The sequence below is a fragment of the Amblyomma americanum genome, chromosome 7 (genome assembly GCF_052857255.1).
Source record: "Amblyomma americanum isolate KBUSLIRL-KWMA chromosome 7, ASM5285725v1, whole genome shotgun sequence".
Lineage (NCBI taxonomy): Eukaryota > Metazoa > Arthropoda > Arachnida > Ixodida > Ixodidae > Amblyomma > Amblyomma americanum.
The window spans coordinates 76760852-76788223 of NC_135503.1; the positions used below are offsets into that span (position 1 = coordinate 76760852).

At 48.9% G+C, this 27372-nt stretch overlaps 1 protein-coding gene across 4 annotated transcripts in view; it reads right to left on the reverse strand.

Moving 5' to 3' along the window:
* The window catches only part of LOC144099323 (uncharacterized), a 49362-nt gene that overhangs the window by 2001 nt on the left and 19989 nt on the right, over positions 1 to 27372 (reverse strand). For 2 of the 4 annotated variants that reach the window (XR_013307375.1, XM_077632539.1), the window contains exons 5-6: positions 19917 to 20162; positions 8158 to 8489 (exon numbers count right to left, since the gene is read on the reverse strand). Coding sequence is in view for 2 of the 4 variants with exons in the window: in XM_077632539.1 (XP_077488665.1) it covers positions 8166 to 8489; positions 19917 to 20162 (570 nt within the window). In the remaining 2 variants the exon portion in view is untranslated. The remainder of the gene's footprint in view (positions 1 to 8157; positions 8490 to 19916; positions 20163 to 27372) is intronic. The other 2 variants (XR_013307376.1, XM_077632540.1) reach the window with 1 other exon arrangement.

Sequence of the window (27372 nt, forward strand, 5' to 3'; positions counted from 1 at the left end):
TCTGAGCTTCTGTGGGTTCAATGTTCTGCTCTGGCCATGTGAGCAAGGAGAGTTTACCAAGAAAATGTGCGTTAATTTCCGACGAGGCTGCAGATTTCATAATTGTCGTCTTTAAAGGGGCATCAACCAACCCGTCACTACACTTTCTGTTTGTTTACTCTTGAGTTCGTGCTAAGATGGGTTCAGCGTGGTTGTTTCACTATGTATAAAGAGCCACGAATCGGCCTGTCAGCACTAGGAAACTTGGTGACTGCCCCATTCTTTTCGCGAAATAAATGCTCGCGAAAAATAAGTTGATTTCGGCACTTCGGCGTGAGAAACATTCCGAACGCATTTGTTTTCAACAGGTGTACATGTGCACAGCGAAACTTGAACGAAAACACGAAACAAACGCAAGGCGCGGCCACGGCCAGAGCTTTCAAACCACCTTCCGCACCCGCCTCCCGGGTGCTTCAATCACAGAAGCCTGGCGCCCATGGCGGCCCCATCTTCAAGCTTCGGCATCACACCAACACCACCTGGACTCTCCAGGGTGTGTTGGGCACACGGGTGTAGGGAAAAAAGGCCCCCGTAAGAATTGTCGCCGGATGATTCGACCGCGGAAAATATGTCCTCGGAAAAAATCTCCCCTGGGCAAGAGCCCACTAGGAAAAAAAAAAACCCTAGTGAATTTTTGCCCCAACAATGAATACTCCGGCCACCCACTTCAGAAAAAAATTCCCCTCTTAATTCGACTGTTTCTTGACTGAGCATAGATGTAAGCATGAAGTATTTTGCAGCCATAGATCACAATATTGCCATGTAGTGCAGGTCATGCCAAGGAAAGGCACACCACAAAGTCGTTCCACTGGTAACTTCGCTGAAGCGTCGAACGATTCAGAGATGCTTTTGCTCTCGTCCGTACCGTTAATGCCACTGCAAATTTTTAAAGGACGGCCCGCGGTGTTTTGGTGGTGGTGGTGTGAATGTTCAAGTGGGTTTAGACATACAGTTGCCTCTCGGCTATTGTTTCGCCTAGTCCCCGATTTAAATGATTGTGGCTCTACCACTGATCTATGAGGCCAGTGTCCTCTAAAAACTTCAAGAGCGATTGCGGCACAGATTCCCGCTCAATTCCGTAGCCCCAAAAGTACACGATGACAGCCATTACACTAGGCACAGCGCCATCAGGGGGATGAACACCCGGAATCTGTTCGTTGTTTAGCTACTTCCATGCCCATGGGTGGAATAAATGTGGTCCTTTGTCCTCTATCAAGGGTAGCCGAGCGGACCCTCCCCGTCATAGGGGGATAAGTGCAAAGCGTTCGCCAGAAAGTTACCATGTTTAGCTCTGTTCACCAGCCCATACTCGTAGGTAGCGGAAAAATATCTATCAAAGCAGTCGGCATTTCTCGGGCATTTTTTGGCGTTAGTCGCATGGGGAACGGTCAGAATTAAAGCACCTCTGTTACCATAACGTTTAGAACAGCACCAGCGGCGACAAGTATCCTGTTTAAAGCGCACTGCATGCCGGTACATAACGTGACGTAATATACGCTGAGCACCAGGGCTAGGCGAAACCGGTGGATACCCGGGCGGCACTGGTGATCGAGCCACCCCCCCACCCCCCTACTCTCACATGCGAGGCGTATGCTCAAGTTCTAGGGAGTTACGGAACGTTTGATGTCTCTCATATGGGGAGATTTTTCGCACTTCGAAAACGGGGATGTTTTTTACCAGTGGCATGTTTACCGCGGTCGTTTTTTACGAAACCCTGGTCACACGTACCCTTACTAGTCCGTACCGCGACACGGCTCCTGCGGGAGTTTTCCTCCAGGAATAAATAAATGGTGCTAAGAAAACATTCAAGTTAGATGTAGAGTTTGAAGTGTCCCTAAACATAAATTAGGTTTAATTCGGTCGATGAGGCAGAAAGCGCGAACTTCATGATTAGGTTTTGCGTAGTGCGAACGCTACCGCACTGGGTAGACGGACAAGACGCCAGGCGAACGTCGCTCTAGAACGGAAGTTGTGAGAGAAAAGTTGGCAACAATTGAAAAAGACGGCTGTCAGTGGCATTGAAAACGACAGCAGCGGACATGCCAATCCAGGAGACGTGCCTGCAACCTGCACTGGCGTAGCCAGAGGAGAGAAAGTATAGGAACAAAACAGCTGTGCAGAAGCAGTGACTAAGAAGACAGGAAGCGATAGCGCGGAAAGAAAGAGGGCGAAGTCAAGGAAGGAAGCTACAATCGCAGCCAGCAGGGTCAAGGACAAAAGGACCAGAGTTATAGTGCTAACAGCAAGCATGTCGAGGAAGGTGAGAGAGAGTACAGTGGTGCTTATCTCCGGTGACTGGAGTATAGGAATGTGCAGTATTAGCTACAATAGAAAAAGCAAAAGAAAGCAAGAGAAAAGCAGTGGCGACTTTCAGGGACAGGAATGTAAGCGAAGTGCTCCATGTAGAAATGGCCGTGCCTCAGGACGTAGCCTTGAAATGGTAGCGTGAGGGTTGCATGATTTTCTAAGCGGTCACAGAACAGGAGTAGTTGAGTGACTAGAAAAATGATTTCAAGAGAACTGTTGGGGGCACTTAAGCTCCGCCTCAAGTTTAGGACGCGACAGCCTAATGAGTTATTGCCCATAGATGCAAAATTGATCATTTTTAATTAACATTCATAAATCTTTGGGAGTCCTCACTGCTGGTGCCGCAGTTAAGTGATGCGCCACAGCACTGGGATGGCAGCTGCTGCCACCAGTGAGGCCTGTGCAATCGGAGTTGCTCTTCCCGGGCAACTTATGGAGATTACTCATTAAATTAACTGCCACGGTGCGTATTTCGTTCACAACTCGGCGGGCACGTGGTGATGACGCCACAAGGTCACGTGACTTAGGAGGCCCACCTGCCAATCTTGTTGCTTCTCTCGGGAGTTTTCGAGGATTTTTCGCTTACGGTCAACGACGGCGACGCCAGACTTTCTGCGAAACGAGATCCTTGCCGTTACGAAATTTGAAAACTCATTTCTTTATGTGCAAAGCTTACGCGCTGAACTAACATCCCCTAAATTGTGCATCGGGCTCATGTGATAGTTATATTATATGTACGCGACATGCGCACTGCTTGTGCTACGCTATCATTAATCTCTAGCTAAATAAGATGCCCAACAAAAATTAAAGATCACTGCGGCTACCCACATTGGAAGCCTGCGAAACCGTCGACGCCTCCTCGACACTGGTCGACTTTCAAATTTGGCGCCACGGTTGTTTTCTCGGTCAGTTGATTGTTTGTTATCGATTAACTCTGATTATACCCTCATTTCATCCCGGCAACCATTTCGAGTTTTCAAATTTTCCGCCGCACTTCGATCCCGTCCACTGACTATATGACCATCCAGGCTATTTACCCGTCCATTACCTTTTGCTTCTCATTAATTACCTAATTTACTCTAATTTATCATTCCTTTTATCTCTCTCTGGTTACTTATCGATCACTTATCATTGGTCATGTGAATAATACCAGTAGTAGTAGTGGTGGCTTAATTAAAAGTAAATAAGAACGGAAGGAAAAGAATGTTGCCGGCCGCAGCAATACCTAACTAATATCTTAAGCACTCGAGCCGCAGCCGCAGCCGCAGTCACCGCACGCGTCGCTCGACGAAAGTCCGTGGCGCACCCGTCTTTCCCCTGGCCACACGCAGCCGACGCACACTCGGATGATCATCGCGCGCTGGAGGCGCGACAATGAGCGCGCGCAGACGAGTTAAAGGCGCTGTGCGAGGGTATTGCTGACGGAGGTGGTCGTAGATCACCGCACGCACGTCTTCCAGGGCGAGTGGTTCGTCGCTGGGTGGAAGCTGACGTTCCGCGGTGGCGAGCTCGTCGCCTTGCGCGTTGCCGCAGTGACAGGGCACCCATTACACGCGAATACTCCATCTAACATGTGATTGGCCATTTCGAGTTTTCAAACTTGGCCCCACGCTTTGGCTTCGTCCACACTTCGGGTTTTTCAAATTTGGCGCTACGCTGTCGCTCCGCCTACTTCCGGTGTTTTCAAATTTCGTGCACTTTTGTTCTGGCCCCGCCTTCTCTTTGCACATTTTTGGCAATAATTAATTAACTATTCATTCCATTTCGAAAACAATCTTTCAGGAAGCCTCCCCGCATCGTTTTCTTTCGATTACGACCACTCGTTTGACGCTACCGCTTTCGAGTTGTCCACAACTGCTGCCGACACATTTTGCGGACAAGAATCCCGCCTACATAGCCTAGTAAAGTTTTCGCTTTAATAAATGTATTTAGCTTGTTCCTAGCCTGTATATGAAGATCTCCTTCTCATCTAGTGTTCTGTTGCAAATCTTCCGAGCCTTGAGCGATAAACCCCTGCCACACTTGCGTTGCGTTGACCATATAGTCGCTTTTACGGGTCGTTGATGCGTTCCACCTCGAAACATTCGCCTCCTGAGGTAAAAGGCCACTCGTGGCCTCTCCCGCACTTGAGGTGGATGCGAGAATCACTGTAAGTTACGAGACATTGGTGGCATCAATTTGTAGATATTTTTTCCTTCGCAGATGAGGACGTTTATTCCGGGTCCGTATTTTCTGGCGACGCTTTTCCCGGAACCTCCACATCGAAGACTTGGACAGATACGGGGACAGAAAGGGAAGTTAACGCTTAATTACTTTGAGCAGCACAGGCTAGTCTGGATAAATAGAAAGCCAAAATGTGAAGTTGAAATCACGTGGGACTTCCAACATAGGCAATCGACCTTTGATTACTGTCTAAAGTCGCAGACAATCTGTAGCAAGCTCGCAAAAGTGGAAACGTTACCCAACAATTCTGGGCAAAAGCGTTTTAGCGGGAAACTTTTTTTATATGAACGCAATTTTTTTTATATAATGTAAGATACTGCTGCAACAATCAAAACATCTGCAGATCATCCGACAGCAGTCTTGCATTTTTTTCTGTTAACGTTTTTGCTATCTTCAAAAGCGTTCCCCACTAGTTTTCTATGGCTGTCTTAAGTGTTTGATGCGATCGATGGAAACGCTTTAAAAGAAAGATTTTGCTACATATGACAGGAATAAACCATTATCTTCAATATTTCCGTATTATTATCTTACAATTTTCCCATTTTTTTATTTTTGTCCTTGAATGTTGGACATGAGACGAAGAATGAGAGGGAAACTAGGGAGGATATCATAAGAGTATTAGTCTGCAGAAAGAGAAATGATGGCAGTATAAAAGAGGATTAGAAATTTAGGCCAAGAACAAATAACGCAAATAGCAGCAGGCATCCGGGAGGAGTGCAGAAGCGCAGTATAGAAATGTGGTATTATAATGATTACGAATGGCTTATTCCAACGCAGCTAGAACAAGTGAAAGCGGAAAACCGCAAGGAAGTAAACATGAAGTCACGCTCAAGAAATTAATGAGGCCATCGATCATTGAAAGATGGTTTCGAGAGACAGCACAGAGGTGCCAAGAAGGCGCAGATTTCTCAAAATGGAGTGTAGAAAAAATGGGACTCATATAAACGAGAGAAAGTGCATGTGCAGAGTCTCGCCTATAGAGGCTGCAAATCCCCTCAAAGTGCGCACTATGGTCAACGACGTCGACCGATTGTCAGGGCACTCTGGTGACGAGATTTCACGGAGGACTCTGGCAGCTACCTGCGATGTCGCGCTAGGGGGTCAACAGCAGCATTACGGCAGACGGTTGACGCCATTGACTGGAGGGCCTCATGTGAGCGGCATTTGCCATCGCCGCTTTCTTGTGGCCACCCTATTTTCGCAAACTTTCTAATCTCTTCCGCCCACCTGACCTTCTGCCGCCCCCTGCTACGCTTATCGCCAAACAAGGACCAGTGGCAGTTCAGCAAGTTAGAACGTTAGGCCGTAGGTACTTCATTTTTCCTGCGTCAAACAGCACACAAAAAAAACCAGGACACTTGGAACGACACGGAGCGCTCTTGTCCCCGTCTTTCCTTCCAAGTGTCCTGTTTTTTTTCCTTTGTGCGCTGTTTGACGATGGAGAAAAACCAATGGCGGTAACTGTCCACCGCTATCAGCTTCCGGGAAGACCTTTGTCGCCACGTTCTTTGAAGGTCACGTCTGGATGCATGTGTGTTTTCTAGAAGGCAGGTGCAGCTGAATCACCCCCTGGGATTAATCGGTTTTGGCGGAAAGGAGAAAACGACCCGTCTCCTTGACCGGTTGCAGCGATTTGGCAAGCTGCGGAATGCGACTTTTCTCTCTCTGAACCAACACCTGGGAAGTCGCCGCACGTGGCTCCCAAGATGGCCGATCAAAACAATGCTTACAGCAAAACCACAAAAGCAGTAAAAGCGGACATGTGCAGGGCAGCGTTTGATGCACGGGACGCACCAAGAAAAATGTTGTATTGTTGCATATAGAATGACTGAGGAAATTAGACTATAATTGAGTTGCGTTTATTTCATTGCTGACTGCGAAACGCCTCTCGTTGTTTACAAAATTTCCGCATTTAAAAGAGCGGTTGGGTATTTTCATATAGTTAATCCTGAGATATTCTCTCCCGATATTTTGTTTTTCCTTTTCTTTTTAATTACTAAAATTTCACCTAAGGCACAATCATTAGCTTGGCGCCAGTTTACCGTTCTATGGGGTCTCCCAACTGAATCCTGGCCAATCCCCCTTCGTGGGTACGTGCCATGTCACGATAGGAGGCAACAACAACAACAGGAAGAACGCGGTCAGCGACGGACATGTACTATATCTGCTGAATTCTTGGCCAATTCCCCTAAGTGGCCGTGTGCCATTGTGTGATGGTAGCAACAACATGTCTGCTGGCTCCCCGAGTTAACAGGCTTGGGCCTCAGCCACAGACGTCCTGGCTGCCAGATCTGCACAAACCGCCGTCGATAGCCTGAGCCACCAGACCCAGGCGCCGCTGTTCCCTTGCTGTCCGGCTGCCCCCATTAACGTCCCTGCAGGGAGCCCAGCCAAATTAACCAGTGCTACCTCACCGCTGCCCCCAATTAATGAGCATCAGCTAAAAGCCATATACTTGCATGGGCGCTGGCCGCACCAAAAACATACTCAACCCGCACGACCTAACCAATGTCCCTAATTAAGGAGCGTCAAAAGCCATATACTATTTACACGGGTGTTGACCGCGACAACCCCGGTAGTCAGAATTATCCGGACTTCCGAATTAATGAAGTTGTCCTACTACATTTGATTCTTTCATCCAAATCAGTAACAGTACTGGAAATGACAGGAGGCAATTAGAGTGAAAGAGTTTTTATTCCCGAACTACAAGGGCATGTTAAATCATAATGAAATGGCCTTCACATTTTTTTTGCAGCACGCTTCCTGTTGGGTACTAGTGAACATAGGCACTGTGAACATAGGCCCAATAGCACTGTTTTTGGACAGCCATTCCTGACCCATTCCAATAAAAAAAAAATAAGAGGCAAGCACTGCACTATCAAGACTTTGAAAGATAGGCTGCCTTGCAATAACAACTTGAGCAGTGTACCAAGTCCTGTAGAAATACTTCTGCGTGGCACTGCCCCGAAGCATGAAACCATTATGTGCAAGAATGACACTGATGTGTATAGCACATTTTGTTCAGTGCACAGGACATTCTTAGCACCGATTTCTCCACAATATGTGGAACAGATAACATATATAACACAGTATCACAAATCATTATATTTTGAAGAAGCTGCTATCTGGTGACCAGAGCTCATGAGGGACAATTGATCACTTGATGAGGTCCTTCGGCTGATGACTGCGACGGTAGCATTGCTAGACACAACACAGCACGATCAATATGCAGCTGAAGTCAGTTATGAAATTCTTAGAGTTCATGAAGATGTCAAACTAATTTATCCCTAGTGGTCTATGCGTGATTTCAAGTTCAAACAACAAAACAGAACATGCACAATAAGACAATGGTGTGCTAGAAGTACAGATTACATGAAGCAGGTTATGACATTCATCACATGATTTGCAGTGCAACCCATGGAAACAGTAGATGACTAGACTATGCCAGATGCATGCTGTATGATAATGAACCCGAATGACCTGGGGCACAGCTGAGACACCAGCTGTTGAAAAGCAATCACAGTTTCACGAAATAGCTCATCTCCGAGTTTTTTACACCAGAGAAATATTCCTTCAAAATGCCCTCACCTTAGGGCTCAGTGCTTCCATGCATTGAATGTTTCCAGTGGCTGGGGCTCCCGGCGAGATCCGCCCGCCCGTGCAGGGGTCAGTGGTGCCGACTCTCCCTGGCCTGTGGCGCGCTCAGATCTGAACACGTTCCTCGACATAAGTTCATTGATGATGGGCCACGGCTTTTGAATAATTTCAGCTGGCAGCCGCAGCGGGTTCCACGAGTTTTTTAAGTTTTCCTTACGCACGCTCATGGAGGGAAAATTCATCGTAGTCTTTTCTCCGGTCTCTAATGTGGGTGTCTCCGTATCCTTTGCGGTGGTCATAACAGTGGTCTTCAGAGGCTGCGCCTGAATCACCAAGAGAGAAAGGGGAATGGGGGAGGGGATATTTGTCAAGTTTGTTCCTTTTCAACACACTGTTGCATGTGCCTTCTTCCTGTTCTCCAAAAGCTTAATATCACATGTCAGCAAAGTACAGCCCCACTGGAGAGCTGAGCTTCTCCACTAAGGATGAGTACAGTGCCCATAATTAATGCAATAGCATTTAGGCTGTCTTCTTACAAGAAACCCCTGGTTCCTCCCTAACAAAATTGTCCGTTTGGTCGAAAGGGTCTCTACATCATCAACACTGCCAAATTTGAAAATCTGAGGACCAGAATGCAGTGAAAGCTCGTTGTTTCGAACCTCAATAATTCGAATTTTCGGACAATTCGAACTACTCTACTTGGTCCGGCCAAGCTCCGTACAGATCTGTGTATAAAAAAGCCCGTTAATTCAAAAGCGAGTCGGTTCCGCTACGGATAATTCGAACTATGCGCCGCCCCGTCTCGGCGGCTTGGCACACAGCACGTGGCCAAAAAAAAAAATCGCCTGCACGTACTTAGAGGCTGCGCACGTGCTAAACGGGGACAGAAGATGGAACCAGGTAAAACGGTGGAAGAGTGGGTAAAGCCTAAATGGCGGCGTCACCTGCGCGGCGGGCGGTGGTGTGGGAGGGGGCACGGGTTGGCGAACGCGGTGGCAGCTGCCTACCCTCTTTCCATGCAGCCTCCAAAACTCGAAACTATCGTATTTACTCGCTTAATGAACCGAGCGCGGATCTTGCCAGCGCGCAAAGCTGTGCCGCCGCCGATAACATCATTTGTTTTTTTCTATAATTTGAGGAGAGCTCCTGCAGAGGGGTGGGGGGCGCGACGCGGTCGGTGGACTCGGCAGAGCGCCAAGACGTTGTGCGCTCTAAGATAAAGCTTAAATATTCGCATTGCACACTCGTCACTGTCCTGTTTTTAACCTCGCAGTAAGAAACGCGCGCCTCACCTTCAGGGCCGGTGTTCAGCACGTTAGCGTTATCTCGCCGCCGGCTAGCACAAAATTGCCGGATCTTGTCAAACTGAACGATGCTAAACACTAGCGGCACGAACACGTCTGACCGCATGCGTTTGTTGATGACGGAAGGATGGATGGAGATATATGAAATCTCTACCCTTCAAAAAAAATCTGTTGTAAACTTTTTTTCCCGTGTAATGAACCCACCCCGCAAACTGATGTCAACTTTTCTGGGAAAAAAGTGGATCCATTACGCGAGTAAATACGGTAATTACTCGTTAATTCGAGCCCTGTTAATTCGGAAATACGGATAAGTACTGTTGGCGCGGCGCCAGCCAATGCCCATGAAAGGCTACGACTTCAGACGGGCGCTACAAATTACGTGCGAAAAACTTTTTTTTCCTTTGCGAGTGTCGTCCATCCTTCCACCCATCAGTCGCCAGCGGAACCACGCGGTCAGCCGCGATCACGACGTCGGCTTTTGGCATCGCAAAAGGCGCTTGCTGCTATTGCGCGTTCCAATGATTGAGTGGCAGCAGACGGCGTCCGCCCCAATTGCCCATGGCACGATAAGGCGAACATAGCGAAAACGAGGCTTGCCCAACCGGACAAGCGCTGGCACTCTGCCAAGTTCGCTCCCCCCCCCTATGATAGAGCTAACGTCAAAAGGACGCTGCACAGCTTTTTGGCGCACTGCCAAGAAACGCGTTGTGGACCGTGAGGGTGGGAAACGAAGAGAGGCATTAACGACTGACACTTTTTTTTCGTTCACATTTTTAGGCAAAAATCGGGTGTGGCTGGGTTCCTTATGCGACTGGGTTCGTTACCGAGTAAATAGGGTACATATGCCGTAATGCAAATGGTTCTTATCAGTTTTTTCGAGGCCATTCGATAATTCGAACATCGGATAATTCGAACTTTTTTCCCGGTCCCGTGAAGTTCGAATTAACGAGCTTTTACTAGTACCTTCCATTGGATTTATCATATAAGATTTTACTAATCAAACCCAATGTTAACCTTAATCCATCCACTAACCTACTTTAACACACCCACTAATCCACCTTAATCCGTTTTCTGGGGTGGGCCTACTTCCAGAATTTGCTGGGCCATATGGCATTTTCTTCACGAATGTGCGTAAGAAGACAATTTTTTTTCTGAAGAGCGTTACCTCTTGCTACTTACGTTTGTCAACAACACATCTGTCTGCAATGAAGGTCCAATTAACAGTCTCCACATGACCACACTACATCACATAACACTGCGCACATAGCGCCTCAACTATTACCTATACTTTTGATCAGTTGTATACGTGCCAGTATAGCGGCCTTTGAATTGGGAACAACCCCTCCCCCAACGGGAACGCCATTTGCATAAAACTTGGGGGACACCTGTTTGAAGTGGTGTCAAATGGCTTGGCATGTTCCCGAGGATAAAATTACTAGTTGAGATGAAACCCATAATACGTGCGAGATTCACAACTGCAACCTTTCCGCCCTCAAATGTGCATTCCGACGACCTTCAGACGGCCATTACGACCGAACCATTTGTCGCAGGGTGTCCCGGATGGTGTCAAACGATTTGTGTTGTGATGCACACGTATGTAAAATTAACCAATACAACGAGGAAATATACCGGCAATAGCGAAGATGGCTGTATATCGCAACAGTAGTGCAAAATCCAAGAGGTAAGTGGCGCTGCTTGCGTCTTAGAAGGGATGTTTCCGGAAAAGAAACATCCACGGATGTTTGGATTTGGTTTTTTTCACATTTGCTGAGCACACCGATGCAAACACTTGAAGCTCCCGTAGCTACCGATCTTATATCGAATACTGAGGCAGTGTTGGTGGAGTAACTCTTTTTTTATATCTGTCACTGTACATGGGACACTCTACAGCTAACTAACTGCATCACCATCGTTGAATGTTTGACAGCCACTTAAAAATTCAGTCTGTGCCAATTGGTTAGGAACCCAAATGCAGAGGCACTAGCTGCATGACAGCAGCTAACCTGCCCTTTTTGTTTCATTACCTCTAATGAAACTGCATACTAAACATTGCAAATGTAACTGCAGTGGAAAAAGAAATATTCGAAAACTTGACTTTAAATGTCGATTCGTAACTGTTCCAAAGCAGAAACAAGTGTTTGGGCTTGATTTAACGGCGGTGGGAGCTTTGTTGCAACAAACGCAGTCCGCGGCAACTGCAGCAGTGTTTGCCGTTTTAGAAAGCTAGCACTCAGTGCACAAGTTCTCTGCAAAGGCGTCACAGTTTTCGTGGTCAGAAAGTGTCCACGGTGAAACCTGAAAGACTGAGGCTCCAAAGGCTTGGAAGGTACCGTAAAAACCGGACTATAGGTCGGACCGGAATATAGGTCGACCCCCTAACTAACCAATTCTAAAAATGAAAAAGATCTTTTTTCAATGGGAAAAGTACCGAAAGACATCCTTACTTTGAAACAAATGCGACTCGAGATGTTGGACAATGGTGACAGTATTTAATTTCATTTAAATGCTGCTTGTATATACACCCGGCAAATTTTTTAACAATATCGCGCACCAATCGGCCCGCGTGTTTGTTTCTGACACAGGCAAGTATGGCGCCGTAGAGCAAAGCCCTCCTCTTCATGAATCGCCGCAACCAGGATGGCGAGCCTTTGAATTGCGCCCTCGTGAGTCTAGAGGCACGCGCGATCTCTGCCGCTTTCACGAGGATGCATTCGGCAGTCACAGGCAGTGATCTTGCTCGCAGCGCAACGTTTCCTTCCTATTCTCGATACACTACGGTCTGCCCACGAAATGTTTTCTTCTGGTTGCTGCAAGTTGTAATACGCTGCTTCTGCCTCCGCCAGTACTGAATGCTCTTTTCGGATACTCCAAATTCGCGCTGTACCGACAGGTTCCCGTGAGCTTCCTCGTACTCAATCGTGTTTTTCTTGAAGGCGACGGTAAATTGCCGTTAGCTTCCGCTTTGCATCTACTAAAACGCAAAATGGCACCACTGCTGCTGATGGCGATGGAGGCTGTTGACTTCAGCCACCCATTGTTGCAAGACTTCCGTATTTTTTCCGCCAATGACCGGTATATAAGACGGGGGTCGACTTTTCACCATGGTTTTTTGAAAAAAAGTTCGACCTATATTCCGGGTTTTACGGTATGTGAACGCCATAGCTAGGCTTCAAAGGGAAAGGAATAACGCAAGAAGAAATGGAAAAGTGAAAATCAGTCTTAAAACAGCCCTAGCACTTTCGGTGAAGAAACACTAGCAAAAGCCTCGACCCTCTTAATCAGCAACAACTTAGCAGGGTACCTCTGGGTCCACACGCACCCCACACTCAGAAATGGCCGCCACCACCATGTGAAGCAGTGCACACCCTTTAACACTTATAAACGCCCAAACAGATCCTGGACAATGGTGCTGAGACAACTACAATACGGTAGCACAACAGGAGTGTCGCCACACGAAGAGGCGCCGAGAAGAGAAGACTCTTAATCCCTCTTTACCACTTCCTTATCACTGAACTGCTTTTGAAGCAATTTTGGAATGTTGGTTGGCTCGGTTGATAGGGGTTTAACGTCCAAAAGCAACTCGGGCAATGAGAGATGCCATAGTGAAGGTCTCCGGAAATTTCGACCACCTGGGGTTCTTTCAAGCGCACTGAAGTCGCACAGTACACGGGCTTCCAGAATTTCGCCTCCATCGAAATTCGACCGCCACGGCCGGGATCAAACACGCGTCTTTCGGGCCAGCGGCCGAGCGCCATAACCACTCAGCCACCACGGCAGCTCACTTTTGAAATGTGTAGATGTATGTATATACACAAAATTGAAGCCTCCATAAACATTTGGTTTTCACATTTTGCATTTTAGCATTAAACCACCCATTTGGGGAAACTAGTACCGTTCTGATAGTGGATAACGAACGCATTATTTTAGTGCATGTTCTGCGCCAAACTGAGTAATTCAACTATGGGTTTTTTTTTATGCCCCTTCGGGCTACTTTCTTTTGAAAAATGTCATCCATCACACAAGACCAAAGTACGCCCTTCATGAGGATAAATTTTGTATTTACGTGCTGCAAAGTGGTGTATTTCGCAGTATAATACTAAAAGAATGTTTTCTAGGCATGTATTAGAAAATAATAAGAAAAATCTGGTATTTTATGCTTTTCTTCGTTAGGAGAGTTCACTTCCGAAAGTTATAACTCCTTTTCTAACTGTATGAAAATTACAAAAGTTTGCGCAAGCGCACTCTATAGTATTATAATATATTAATAAATCAATATTGAAAATGTCATTCAAATCAGACAAGTGCTCCAAATTGTAACTTTTTAGACTCTCAATGACGTAAAAATACTCCCAGACTTTAATATTCCTTCTCGGAAAAACGAGAGATCAAAAACTTGGTGCCTTTAGCCTCTCTTAAAGAAGAGAACGCGATAGCATTTGGAAGTTTGTCCACTGCCAAATGTTCCAAACATCCTCCTAAATCTTCGAAGTAGGCTCACCCCAGAAAATGAATTGGCATGGATTAGTGGGTGGATTGATGTGCATTAGTAGGAATTAGTGGTGGAATAATTAATGCATGCTTGTGGGGGTTATTGAAATGAATTCATATGGATTGTTAGGGATTAATGCGTGGATTAAAGTGGATTAGTTGGGGATTACTGGATGGACCAAGGTGGAAGAGTGGGTCAGATCAGTATAACCACACATGATACCGTATTTACGAGCATAATTTGCACCATCACATAATTTGCACCATCGCATAATTTGCGCACCCTTAACTTATCACCCGGGTTTACGAAAATCATTTTTCACTCGCATATTTTATGCACCGCGCTGCGCTAGACCACCATCATGCACGCGGGCTCAACCCTATGGCTCTACCCAGTAGCATTCGGCTATTCCGCGTGTGTTGTTCGGAAGGCTTTTTTAATCTTTTGTGCACTGGGCGTTCATGTTGGTGTCAGAGGCCGCTGTTACAATCGCGGCGGCACCAGCAGCATCGCCACTCGGAACGGCCAGCAGCGTTTCTGGGGAGGATAAGCAGCTGGTAGAAGAGCCAACACCGCTGTTTGGCTGATGCATGTGACTCGACTGCCGGCTGCGCTTTTCTTGGTGGCTCTGACGGCTTGTGTTTGGTTGTTCGGTCGTGTCTTACGATGGGATATCACAACTATACGGCAAGTTTCAAACTGCTTGTCAGCGCCTTATCACGGCGCGGAGCGGCGAAGCCAGCGAGAATAACCGCGTGCGCACAAGTTTGCCCATAGACGACAATCATTGTGTCGGCAAAGTTGTGCGCATGTGGCTATTCTCGCTGGCTTTGCAGCTCCGTGCCGTGATAAGGCGCCGACAAGCAGTTTGGTCGACGCTCACGCGGCACAGTTAAAGAATTGTGTGGTATGATAATTGATTAATTGATTCGCGCTTGCTATCCAGGACGAAGTTGCGAAAGCAAACTTACGGAATCTGGAACTACCGAACAATTAGCAGGGCCGCAAGCGATGACGCTGTTTTAGCGTTTTATTCAGCTTCATGCATGCACCTTTATGCCATCCCGCAAGGGGGGAGGGGGGTGGGGGGGGTGCGCGGCTTTTCATTTAGAGTGAACTTTTTTTCGGGGGGCGGCCAGCGTGGGGATCAGGCACTGGTGCTGACGTATACGCAGCAACATACACTATATATTGCACGTTATTGCACGTTATGACCTTTGTGGAGTTTTTTAAGTCGCGCTCGCAAAATTCCCGCGTAATTTGCACACCCCCCTTCTTCGAGCCCTAATTTCTGAATAAAGAGTGCACAAATTATGCGCGTAAATACGGTAATCCAATGGAAGGTACTTGAACCTTCTAGTCCTCGGATTTTCAAATTTGGCAGTGCTAAAGACACCATGACCTTCTCGACCATCAATTCGTTAGAAACCGGATGGCGTTTGCACCTCCACACTGCTGTCCATATAGCTCGCAGCACCATAAAGATAAAAGCCTGCAGCTGCCGAACTGTGTTGTGTACGCCACACGAACGCGGCTCAGCGACCGCAGCACAAAGAAAACCTGAACGGCTAGCGCCAAAGCATCAGCAGTGCCGTGGCCGGCGCGGGCGAGTGTTCAGGCAACAAAAACCTGCTACGGCATGCACCAGAGCACGGGTTCCACCAGTCTCGTGCACTTGCCTTTTCTCTTTTCCATTGCTTCACAGCTCTAGTAAATTTGCAGTAGTGTGTTGTACTCACTATGGGCAGACTTCTACCAACGAGGAGCAATGTCAGCCAAGGACTCTTCGTTCAAATTACTGTATTTATACGATTGTAAGTCGACTCGTATGTAAGTCGATCCCCCCAAATCGCATGTCGGGGAAAAAAAATGTTGACGCGAATGTAATCGACCCATTGCATGTCCGAAGACAAAAACTCCGGTGGACGTACTCAAAAAAGAAAATCTATTGCATAGATAGGCTATTCATCCTCACATGAGTCATCTTCAGTAGTACTGCTGTCTTCGTCGCCGCTGCGGTCCCACAGCACATCGTCCTCCATGGAAAGCCCGCACTTCCTAAATGACCGCATCTAGACATTGCGTGGTACGGCCGCTCAAGTGCAAATCACCCGCCCGCACACAGCCACCAGGGCGGCTCTATTCACGCGCCCCGTTGGCGTAAATCCCCACCCTTCCGCCACCAGCCACTCGTTATACTCACGCCGGAGCAAGCCCTTGAATCGCTTGTTAATGCCAACGTCTAGCGGCTGCGGCTGCCCAGTCAGACCACCGGGAATCACCAGCATATCTGTATGTTCTTTTCGGAGCTCTGCCTTCACTTTCGCGGTAAGGTGGCCGCGAAATGAGTCCAGCACAAAGAAGTTCGGATTACAATCTATGAGGGATGCCTCTGGCCTCAAAAGCCACACGTGACGGTACCAATCAATAACTAAGTCGTCCGTCAGAAAGCCTTTTTCATTCATTCGCACAATCACACCTTTCAACAACATTTCCTTTCGCATAGCTTTTCTTTTGAAGACTATGTACGGTCGGAGCTTTGTGCCATCTGCCTAGCATGATAGCATAACAGCGAACCGAAGTTTCTCATTTCCTGTCGAGAAAAGCTTAACTTCGCGAGCTCCCCTCATGCTCACTGTTGTCTTGCTCGTCATGTCGAAGTAAACGGGAGACCGGTCCGCATTGCCGATTTGGCCGAGCAGGTATCGCCGCGAGTCGCGTAGCTTGAGGTAGTGCCTATGGAAGGCGAGAACTTTCTCCTCGTAAGCAGCAAGCAGCTTCTGGCATACACTAGTACGCTGACGAAGACGGAAGCCAGCCCTCTTCATAAATTTCGGAGCCCAAACCCTGCTACCTTTGAAGTCTGTTCGGGATATCCCAGCTTCTGCAGCGAAGAACCGGCTTTGTTGCATGATCATTTCGAATCTCACTAGAAGCTGCCGATTACTTATTTCGGTAACACATGCTGCAAGCTTGACCTCCAGCTCCAGAAAGCGTTCGGACTTCGGCCCGCGGAAACCTCTTCGCTTGGAGTCGCAGTCGAAAATTCTGTCTCCCTACTTCCGCCACTCCCACACCAACCGTTCAGAAACGTCGAACTTCCGGCCCGGCACGCAGTTGTTCGTTTCTTCGGAGCAAATGATGGCCTCCCTGTTGAACCTTGCACTGACTGAGCGCTGAATGCTTTTCGAACAGGTCGAGTTCATGGCAAAGCACATGGCCGGCAGTCGAGTCAAATGCACCAACTCCAAGCACCACCAAACAAAAAGTGATCAGTGTCGGGGCGTTGGCTCTTCCAGCAAACATCGGCATTCCCCAGAACCGCCGCCGTTATGCCGCCATATTACACAACCAACTGAAATAGCAGCTCTTCCATCAGCTAGCGACACTCCCGGGTGCTGGCGCAGACTCCGCGATTGTTCGACCCTTGCTTAACTATCCTTACTCCCGCGAGTGAGATGACATGAAATTGGTTTTTGGGGAAAGGAAATGGCGCAGTATCTGTCTCAAATCTCCGCGGAAACCCAGCCATAAGGGAAGGGATAAAGGAGAGACTGAAAGAAGAAAGGAATCAAGAGGTACCGTAGTGGAGGGCTCCGGAATTATTCTGACCACCTGGGGACCCGCCTTCGCGTTTCGCCTCCATCGAAACGCTGCCGCCGCGGCCAGGTTGTAAACCGGGTACCCTGATCAGTAGCCGAGCGCCCTAACCCCTGAACAACTGCGATGGGTAATGGTTTGCGCAGTAAAAGTAAAAAATGAAGAATCCTTGTCGAAAAGCCCGTGGAATACCTGAATGCTACGCTTGGAGCCGTAGAGCAAACAAAAACTTGTAACCTTGCAGTAGCATCCCTGATAACCGTTTTTCTTGCTTTTATTAGCATTCGCAGGTTTCGTTTAGATTGTAAGTCGCCCCCAACCCCCCCACACACTTCGGAACCTTAAATTTAAAAAAAAAAAGGTCGACTTACAATTGTGGAAATACGGTAACCGCTGCGGATGCAGAGTCGTTAGAATTATCAGAAGTTCTCCCCCACTGAAATACACAGGGCTATGAAAAAGACCTGGGCATCAGTTCGAATTAACAGAGTTCGCATTAACGATCTTTTACTGCTTTTACACAATTGTAAGTCGAATCAAACGTAAGTCCACAACCCATATCTCATATGAGAAAAATGACTTGGAGGTCACTTAAGCTCCGTCCTTAACAGTAGAACGCAATAGCATTATCCGGCTGCCACCGCTTATCATTAACCGCTATCAGCTGCCCTATGCAGGCGTGAAACCGAAAATGTCACTGGACTACTCGTCCACACATCGTGATCGCTGCTGCAAGTCCCACAGCAGATCGTTATAATGTCATGGTCCAGCGAAATCCTGCACTTTGCAAACATCTGCACTATGAAAGCACGTGGAACAGCTGAAAATTTTGCTTCCCTGTAGAAGCCACATCTCTATCAACCGTTCAGAGACGTCGAACTTGGGGCCTGGCGTGGAGTTGTTAATTTCTTCAGTGCAAAGAATAACATCCATCTTGAATGCAGCCATGAACGAGAGGCGGACGCTTATCTGACCCGGAAAACAAATATAAGTCGAACGATGGCACGGTGGCGAGAAGCCAAAACAAGAGGGACGATGCACCTAGGGGGATGCCAGCTTGCCACTTATCAACAGCAAAAAAATCGGCCACCACACGCGGGGAGAGGGAGGGAGAGCCCCGCAGCAAAAGTGCAACCACGCTGAAGCATCCCTGATACCTCGTTTGTCTCGCCTTTATTTATGGTGACATACTTTGGCTTCTAAAGTAAATCAACCCCCGCCCCCACCCACCCCACTTAGGATTTTCATAATTTTAAATATAGGTCTACCTACAATCATGTAAAAACGGTAGCTGCATCCAAGAAATGCAAGGCACCGAGGCTTACAAATTTTGCATGAGAATGAGGTCACATTAAAGGGGCACTAAAAAAGAAACAATAAGTCAAACTAGACTGAAGGATTACCCTTTGGTAACTCTATTGACAATTCTGCACAACCAGATTACTTTGTAGGAAAAAAAAATATCTTAAAAGACCTCAATTTCACCTTTGCTGTCTCGCCAATGAAAACTGGGGCTTCCTACGTTCTGTGGACTAAATAAAAAAAAGCACCTCTTGGTGAATCAGGGGGGGCCGCCAATGGAGAGCACCACCGCTAGAGCGAGCAAAAACGCGGCTGGAAGCGATGGCATGGTGGCGAGAAGCCAAAAGAAGAGGGACCATGCTCATACTCGCTCATGCTCATAATGGCTCATACTCGCGGCCATCAGCCTGTCTGTCTGATGTCACGCTCTTGCGCCATTGGTAGTTCACTGCGCATGCGCAAGGTGGTGCCACCTGCGCACACGGTGCGCCCACGCCAGACGCCTTGCAGCTGTCGACCCGGGTGCCGCGCAACCTCCCTCCTAGACGCTCGCGTCAATGGAGTCCCAGAATGCGGGCAAACGCAAGCACACTACTCCCCCAGCTACACTGCGACAGAAGACCAATGAGCGAATGCGTTGGCATCGGCTTAATGCTTCGTTCCGCCCATCTGTCCCTTTGCGAAATCTATCGCACTATAGCCATCAATCAAATGACATCAACTCTATAAGAAAAAAATCCTTGAACACGGCGGGATTCGAACCACCATCCTTCTGTTCCCGAGCCGAGCGTGCTATCGATTACGCTACTTCCTGCAAGCGCATATGTAGTAACAACTGTGTACTTAACACCTTAACTACACATCAGTGACACAAGCAGCAACACCGCGCTAGAGGCTTTTGCCTCACCGCACTTTAGGTCAACAAAGGGCCCTGAAGGGAATGAATTTCTTTTTTCCACAAAAAAACAATTTTTTTTTGTTATTTTCACAAAAAAAAAATCTATCCAGAACTAACTGCAACTCGACCACTCCTATAGAAATGTGCAGAGACTCACGGCTGCCCAGGCTAGTTGCTGCTTCAGAACCTCACGTTCCTCGTTTAAATCGAGCGAGGCCACAGCGGTGGTCAGGGTGCCAAGCAGGCGGCGCACCACAAACTGCTCGCAGGGACCCAAGGCAGCTGGCACCTTGTTCTCCATGACATCCTGTAGCATCTGGTAGATATCCGCGAACTGGGGGAGCTCCAGACCATAAACCTCCGTGGGATCGGCGAAGGGCTGCCGCTGGCACGATTCCACCACCTGCACAAAGACAGCATGCAAAGAAGAAGGGACCAATGCAGGCAAGCCGACAGAGGGTGAATGCAGGCCTTCCAATGCTGACACATTACTGCCACCTCTCTGGAATGACGATTTGATTCTAATGGCACAATGGCAGCTTGGTAACAGAGCACTACCTTGGGAGTGCACATAACGGGGCGTCAATAGAGAGTAAGACACACCCACAAAGAAAATGACAGCTCATTAAGCCTGTGTCACACTGCGGAAACACAAAAGTGACATCGGCAAAACACTTTCGCCAGCAAGCCATTAACAAGTTGCTGAACCAACTCATTCCCTAACATGTCACACTACACAAGCAGCAGAGAAACAAGACAGGCTGCTGTAGTATTGCCTCAGTATGACAGCTTTCGGGAACCAGCACTAGGAACAAACAACGTTCGTAGACACTGTTTGGCCTGCTCTCCGGCTGGGCAAATTTTCTGGCACCAACGCACCAGCCAAAGCACGCACTTTGTGGTGACTGACCACTTTCGTGCCTTTCCGGATTGCAAGCATTGTTTGCAAAGCATTTCCTTTCGCCGCATTGTTGTCTGCGGCGGTGCAGCATCTAGCAGGCATGCAAATTGCCGCGGTGCAGCATCTAGCAGGCATGCAAATTTCCGCGGTGCAGCATCTAGCAGGCATGCAAATTGCCGCGGTGCAGCATCTAGCAGGCATGCAAATTTCCGCGGTGCAGCATCTAGCAGGCATGCAAATTTCCGCGGTGCAGCATCTAGCAGGCATGCAAATTGCCGCGGTGCAGCATCTAGCAGGCATGCAAATTTCCGCGGTGCAGCATCTTGCAGGCATGCAAATTGCCGCGGTGCAGCATCTAGCAGGCATGCAAATTTCCACGGTGCAGCATCTAGCAGGCATGCAAATTTCCGCGGTGCAGCATCTAGCAGGCATGCAAATTGCCGCGGTGCAGCATCTAGCAGGCATGCAAATTGCCGCGGTGCAGCATCTAGCAGGCATGCAAATTGCCGCGGTGCAGCATCTAGCAGGCATGCAAATTGCCGCGGTGCAGCATCTAGCAGGCATGCAAATTGCCGCGGTGCAGCATCTAGCAGGCATGCAAATTGCCGCGGTGCAGCATCTAGCAGGCATGCAAATTGCCGCGGTGCAGCATCTAGCAGGCATGCAAATTTCCGCGGTGCAGCATCTAGCAGGCATGCAAATTTCCGCCGTGCAGCATCTAGCAGGCATGCAAATTTCCGCGGTGCAGCATCTAGCAGGCATGCAAATTGCCGCGGTGCAGCATTTAGCAGGCATGCAAATTGCCGCGTTGCAGCATCTAGCAGACATGCAAATTGCCGCGGTGCAGCATCTAGCAGGCATGCAAATTGCCGCGGTGCAGCATCTAGCAGGCATGCAAATTGCCGCGGTGCAGCATCTAGCAGGCATGCAAATTTCCGCGGTGCAGCATCTAGCAGGCATGCAAATTGCCGCGGTGCAGCATCTAGCAGGCATGCAAATTGCCGCGGTGCAGCATCTAGCAGGCATGCAAATTTCCGCGGTGCAGCATCTAGCAGGCATGCAAATTGCCGCGGTGCAGCATCTAGCAGGCATGCAAATTTCCGCAGTGCAGCATCTAGCAGGCATGCAAATTTCCGCAGTGCAGCATCTTGCAGGCATGCAAATTGCCGCGGTGCAGCATCTAGCAGGCATGCAAATTGCCGCGGTGCAGCATCTTGCAGGCATGCAAATTTCCGCAGTGCAGCATCTTGCAGGCATGCAAATTTCCGCGGTGCAGCATCTTGCAGGCATGCAAATTGCCACGGTGCAGCATCTAGCAGGCATGCAAATTTCCGCGGTGCAGCATCTTGCAGGCATGCAAATTGCCGCGGTGCAGCATCTTGCAGGCATGCAAATTTCCGCGGTGCAGCATCTAGCAGGCATGCAAATTGCCGCGGTGCAGCATCTTGCAGGCATGCAAATTGCCGCGGTGCAGCATCTAGCAGGCATGCAAATTTCCGCGGTGCAGCATCTTGCAGGCATGCAAATTGCCGCGGTGCAGCATCTAGCAGGCATGCAAATTTCCGCGGTGCAGCATCTTGCAGGCATGCAAATTGCCGCGGTGCAGCATCTAGCAGGCATGCAAATTGCGGCGGTGCAGCATCTTGCAGGCATGCAAATTGTGGCGGTGCAGCATCTTGCAGGCATGCAAATTGCCGCGGTGCAGCATCTAGCAGGCATGCAAATTTCCGCGGTGCAGCATCTAGCAGGCATGCAAATTTCCGCGGTGCAGCATCTAGCAGGCATGCAAATTGCCGCGGTGCAGCATCTAGCAGGTATGCAAATTGCCGCGGTGCAGCATCTAGCAGGCATGCAAATTGCCGCGGTGCAGCATCTAGCAGGCATGCAAATTGCCGCGGTGCAGCATCTAGCAGGCATGCAAATTTCCGCGGTGCAGCATCTTGCAGGCATGCAAATTGCCGCGGTGCAGCATCTAGCAGGCATGCAAATTTCCGCGGTGCAGCATCTTGCAGGCATGCAAATTGCCGCGGTGCAGCATCTAGCAGGCATGCAAATTGCCGCGGTGCAGCATCTCGCAGGCATGCAAATTTCCGCGGTGCAGCATCTTGCAGGCATGCAAATTGCCGCGGTGCAGCATCTTGCAGGCATGCAAATTGCCGCGGTGCAGCATCTTGCAGGCATGCAAATGCCGGCAGGCAGACTACTGTCATCGACACCGCCAGATGGCTGGCTGCCATGCCTCAATCCTGCCCACGCCTCCGCTGGAGCCACTGTGGAGGAGCGCCGCCCTGTCCCCGTCCCATTCTTGTGTGCAAATTACCATACGCTCCTGACGAGCGTGGCTTTCCACAAAGCCCCTTTCTCTCTGGCGCAGCCCCTCTCTGCCTGTAGCGACGGTTCCGTCTTCTGTGGTTTTAACGGCGCCAGCCAGCAACAAATCAGCACGGATGTCGGCAGATAAGTCTGCAAGGTGCTCGTGAAAATATGCTGCTGTCATTTTCACCCCAGAGAGCTATCGCAATGGTCGACACGAGGAGATTCTTGTGGGACGCAACGAAGCAGGTACCATCAGCCTCAGCTTAAGGATAGATCATTAGAAGAGAGCGCTACAACGAGGGATTAGATGTCACGGGTGAGCACGAGTTATTTGACCAGGCGTATTGAAAACCAATATAAACAAATCAGTACCGTCGCATTCTTTCTCAGAGATTTTTTGAGGGGGGGTATGCTTCCTGTAGGCATTTTTAGTTTGTACTACTGCACTCGCTTCGGAAGTGAGACGGTGTTATGTGTAGGCGCGTTTCCTGTCATATGTATGAGCCGTTCGAGACAGAATCGACAACGCAAAACATCAGCATAATCCGCCTTTTTCATTTTCCTGTGCTGCCACCTCGCGTACAACGCTGGAAGCTCACTGGTAGGGTACTGCGCGCCCAACCCGGCCGGACTGAGTGCCGCTCCGGAGCACGTTTTGTTGGAATCTGTCGACGATGCCGTGTGCCAGCATTTATAGGGTTGACTGATGGCTGGGTGCAAAGTCCGAGGCAGGCTGCAGCGCCCACCGAAGAGCAAATTCTTCAGAATCTCCAATCATCCGGCATGCGATGCGAACACCAGCTAGCAAGGGCCGCCGCTTCAGAGATGAAGGCTACATTCGGAACATAATGTTCAATGAGATATCCCCGATCAGTGAGGTTGGCGTTTTCCGCTGTATATGCCTGCAATTCATGAAAGGTGGATACTACATCGTGCACGCCGTAGTACAGAAAACGACTAAGGACAACAGTTTTCACAAGCAATCGTTGTGCTCAAGCGCTGCAGAATAGCTACACGAGCTATAAAAGCGCAAGCGTACTCGAACAAAGCAGCTCTGCTAGCATTTCACTGTATTTTCCCACAGCACACCGCTGCATAGGTTAAACAAGCATGCGCGTCCATAAAGACGAGCGCGAGAGGCGATTGATCCATTCTGGCGATACCACGCAGAGCTCTTCATTATGGATATGATGTGAACACACGCATAACGCACCTTCTTCTTCTTGTGCCTCTTAATACATGGCACGTACCAACACGGGGGGGGGATTGGCCAGGGTGTAGTGGCATAAGCAAGGAAATTTCCATAGGAGATTATGACAAAATTTTAGCACCATGCGTGAATGCTCTCGCAGCTTCTTTTTCATTGCCCGCTCCATCGCACGTTGAAAGCAGCTCACAGCACTTGTCCATTTGGCCTTCTTGCTTGAGAAAGCAAAAAGCGTCGGAACGATGTCTGGGTGCCGCGGTGACATTCGAGGCCTTTTTGCCCATGAATAAAACACTTCGAGATAGACTGCACATGCATTTAACCACAGCACATCGTTCGTACCTGTCACAAAGTGATTCCCGCTCAGTCTTGACGTGCTTGACGGTGCCCAAGGGCATCCACGATCGTTGAGCCGGCGAACTGTTTTTATCCACGCTTCGCGTCGAAGGCTGTCCCGGGAAGCGCTCCGAAAGCAAAAAAATTCAAGTTTGCTTCCCTTTACATATTGGGCATTGCAGCCGTATGCAGCACATTTCGTAGGTATCACCAAATGCGTCGCGATGAACGCCCGACGGCTGCAGCAACGCACCCCGCGTAGGAAGCCGGTTTGTTTACACTTCCACGGCCGGTCTCGAGTAGAGCGTGCGACCCTTCCAATATGTTTCGCGACACCACCGCCAGGGAATGGGCGCATGCGCAGTCGCGTCGTGAAAAAGGCGGATTACTGCTGCAGTAGCCGCACACAGCAATTACAGTAATCCCTCGTTATAACGAAGTCAGCGGGACGGCAAAAAAATTGGTTATAAGCGGCAATTCGATTCAAGCGACCACCTGAGAAAATCTAAAGCAGTCGAGCTTTAATTGTGCCACAACGGCGTGGAAGTCAAAATACAATGTATTCAGTAAAGCAAAACTTAATTCAGGTGCAAAAAAGGCAGTAAGCATTGGCTGTTTGAAGTTATTACCGGGTGCGTGCAGCCCCTGCTCTAATTTGACCATGCATTGCACAAGGCCACGGTCGCCGCCCATGAATTCAACCTTTTGAATCCCGAAGGCAGTGGCCGCTTTCGTGCGGTGGGGGGTCACGGAAATGCTATGGCTCGAGTCTGAGGTTGTGTTTGTTGTGCTCAAAAAATGATTAGCCGCTCAATTTAGGTACACAGCGCGATCATGGAAACTGAACGGTTTTGCAGTGGGGGCTTCGCATGATTACGGGCACTTTTTTTTCCTCGAGGTGTACAGCTGTGAAGTTTGCAATTGAGTTTTTCGGTGCACCGTTGTCGACGACACTATGCTAATTCTACGTTTCGAGCCTCAGTGTTCGCGCAGTGTCGCGTCCGCGCCGTTGACAGATGTCTAGGAACAAAATTCAATGGCCCTGCCAAGCATTTCGACCGTTCGTTTAGTTGGATGGCGCGAATCAAGCATGACCTGCTTGAGAAAATGGCCGGGGAAGCACCGTGGTTGCGTTGACCCGCCATGTTGACAGCCCGACTCGCCGTTGGCAGCGCTCAGATTTTTCGTGTTTTCGGCAAGTTATCAGTCGATTTGCACCATCAAAAGTGCAACGAAGCTAGGGGCGGTGTTTTATTGCGATGCAGGCCGATTATGACTAGCAGCAAGAAAATTTCTAGGCCGGCTTCCCCAAGGTCGTCTTCCTGATCTGTTAACATAGCTCCTCGCGTCGAACACGGCAAAGGGCGTGCGACAGCAGTCGCTTGCGACCAGGCAGCAGCTCGACATCACCGTTATTCATGCTTGCAACCGCGACCAGCGGGTTGCCTTCTTATCTGAAGTGAAAACTCTACGAAAAGACGTTCGCGCACTTTCGAGAGTTTTGTCTGCTTTGGCCGATGTGAAATGGTTAGGCTTAGCGACGACGACGGCAGCCAGGGAGAAGCTCAGTTTGCTGCCGAAAGCTCACCTCGCTCTCGACTCGCAAGCGTGAATGGGCTCATAATCGGAGGGACACCTCTTCTGTGCTTTCTGGCACGTTTCAAAGCCAAAAATGTTCTTTAGAGCGGTAAAACTTTGCTCACCGAGCTCACCCCTTGGAATGCTATGGCGCAAGTCTGCCCGCGGTCTTTTAGCCACTTTTCGGCAGCCACGAGACCACGGTTTTCTGGCATGCGGTTTTCTGGCATCGCAAAGCGTCATGAAAATTTTATTTTAGTTTGGATTCTATCACTGGGGACACCAGTGATGCGACTGCAACCGATTGGGCGCGCTTCCATTCGCATCCGCTGTAAACAGCTGGGGGCACTCGGCACTCGCTCGGTACCCGTTACTAGGCAGGTCATCGGTCGTAGGTTTGGTACCTTTGTGGCCTGTTCTGTGCCTGCCTGAGACTAATTCGTCGGTGGTATTAATTTGTCACAACGTGCGCAAACGAGTCGCCGCTGCCGTGGCGATAACTCCGCTCGCCACTTCGCTCTAAGCGGCTCAAGCTCTTCGTTCGCTTCGAGTAATGCGGCTTAAAATGCAGACGTTTTGGTCGGGACCAGAAGAAATTTTGAATAAAGCGGTATTTCAAGCAAAGCGATTTCATTCTAATGAGGAATTACTGTATTCATTCTACATCTTTACTGCAAAACGCATAAGGCACTAGACAGCACAAGGCACCTCCTGTTTTAGCAGCTGCACATGGATAGAGGTGGCGGAGGAGCCCCACCAAAATTCCTTTTCCAGTGTGACAAGGAGTTCGCCAACAGTTGTCACAGAAGTTTCAGACACATGTTGCTGGATGAAAGGGAATTCTTTCCAATGAGCCCGTGTTGCTGTGGTGTGATAGGGTCACCAACATTACGGAAATGTCGTGTTGGCGAACGGAGTTTGCAGACTCGTTTCCAAGGAGCACTGAATGGTAAATAACAAATGTAAAATGTGAGAGTCCACTAAGTACAACAGGATCGTCGCACACCAAGCTTGTCACGTCAATTTCCCTCTATGGAGAGTACACTCAATTTGCTGCCTGTTTTAGCCATGTGGTCTAGCTAGCCCTGGGAATGACTGCATTCATGAGAGGCGAGTGCTGTTGCCGTTCATTTCTTTACCCTGTTGGGGGAGAGAGGCACCTGAGCATTTTTTCCAACACCATGAATTCAAAAAAATCTAGGGAAGTCTTCGCTTTGATTACAGCCTGGCCTTGATTTCGGACTGCGGCAGATGGCCCTGGGTGCTGCATCCGAT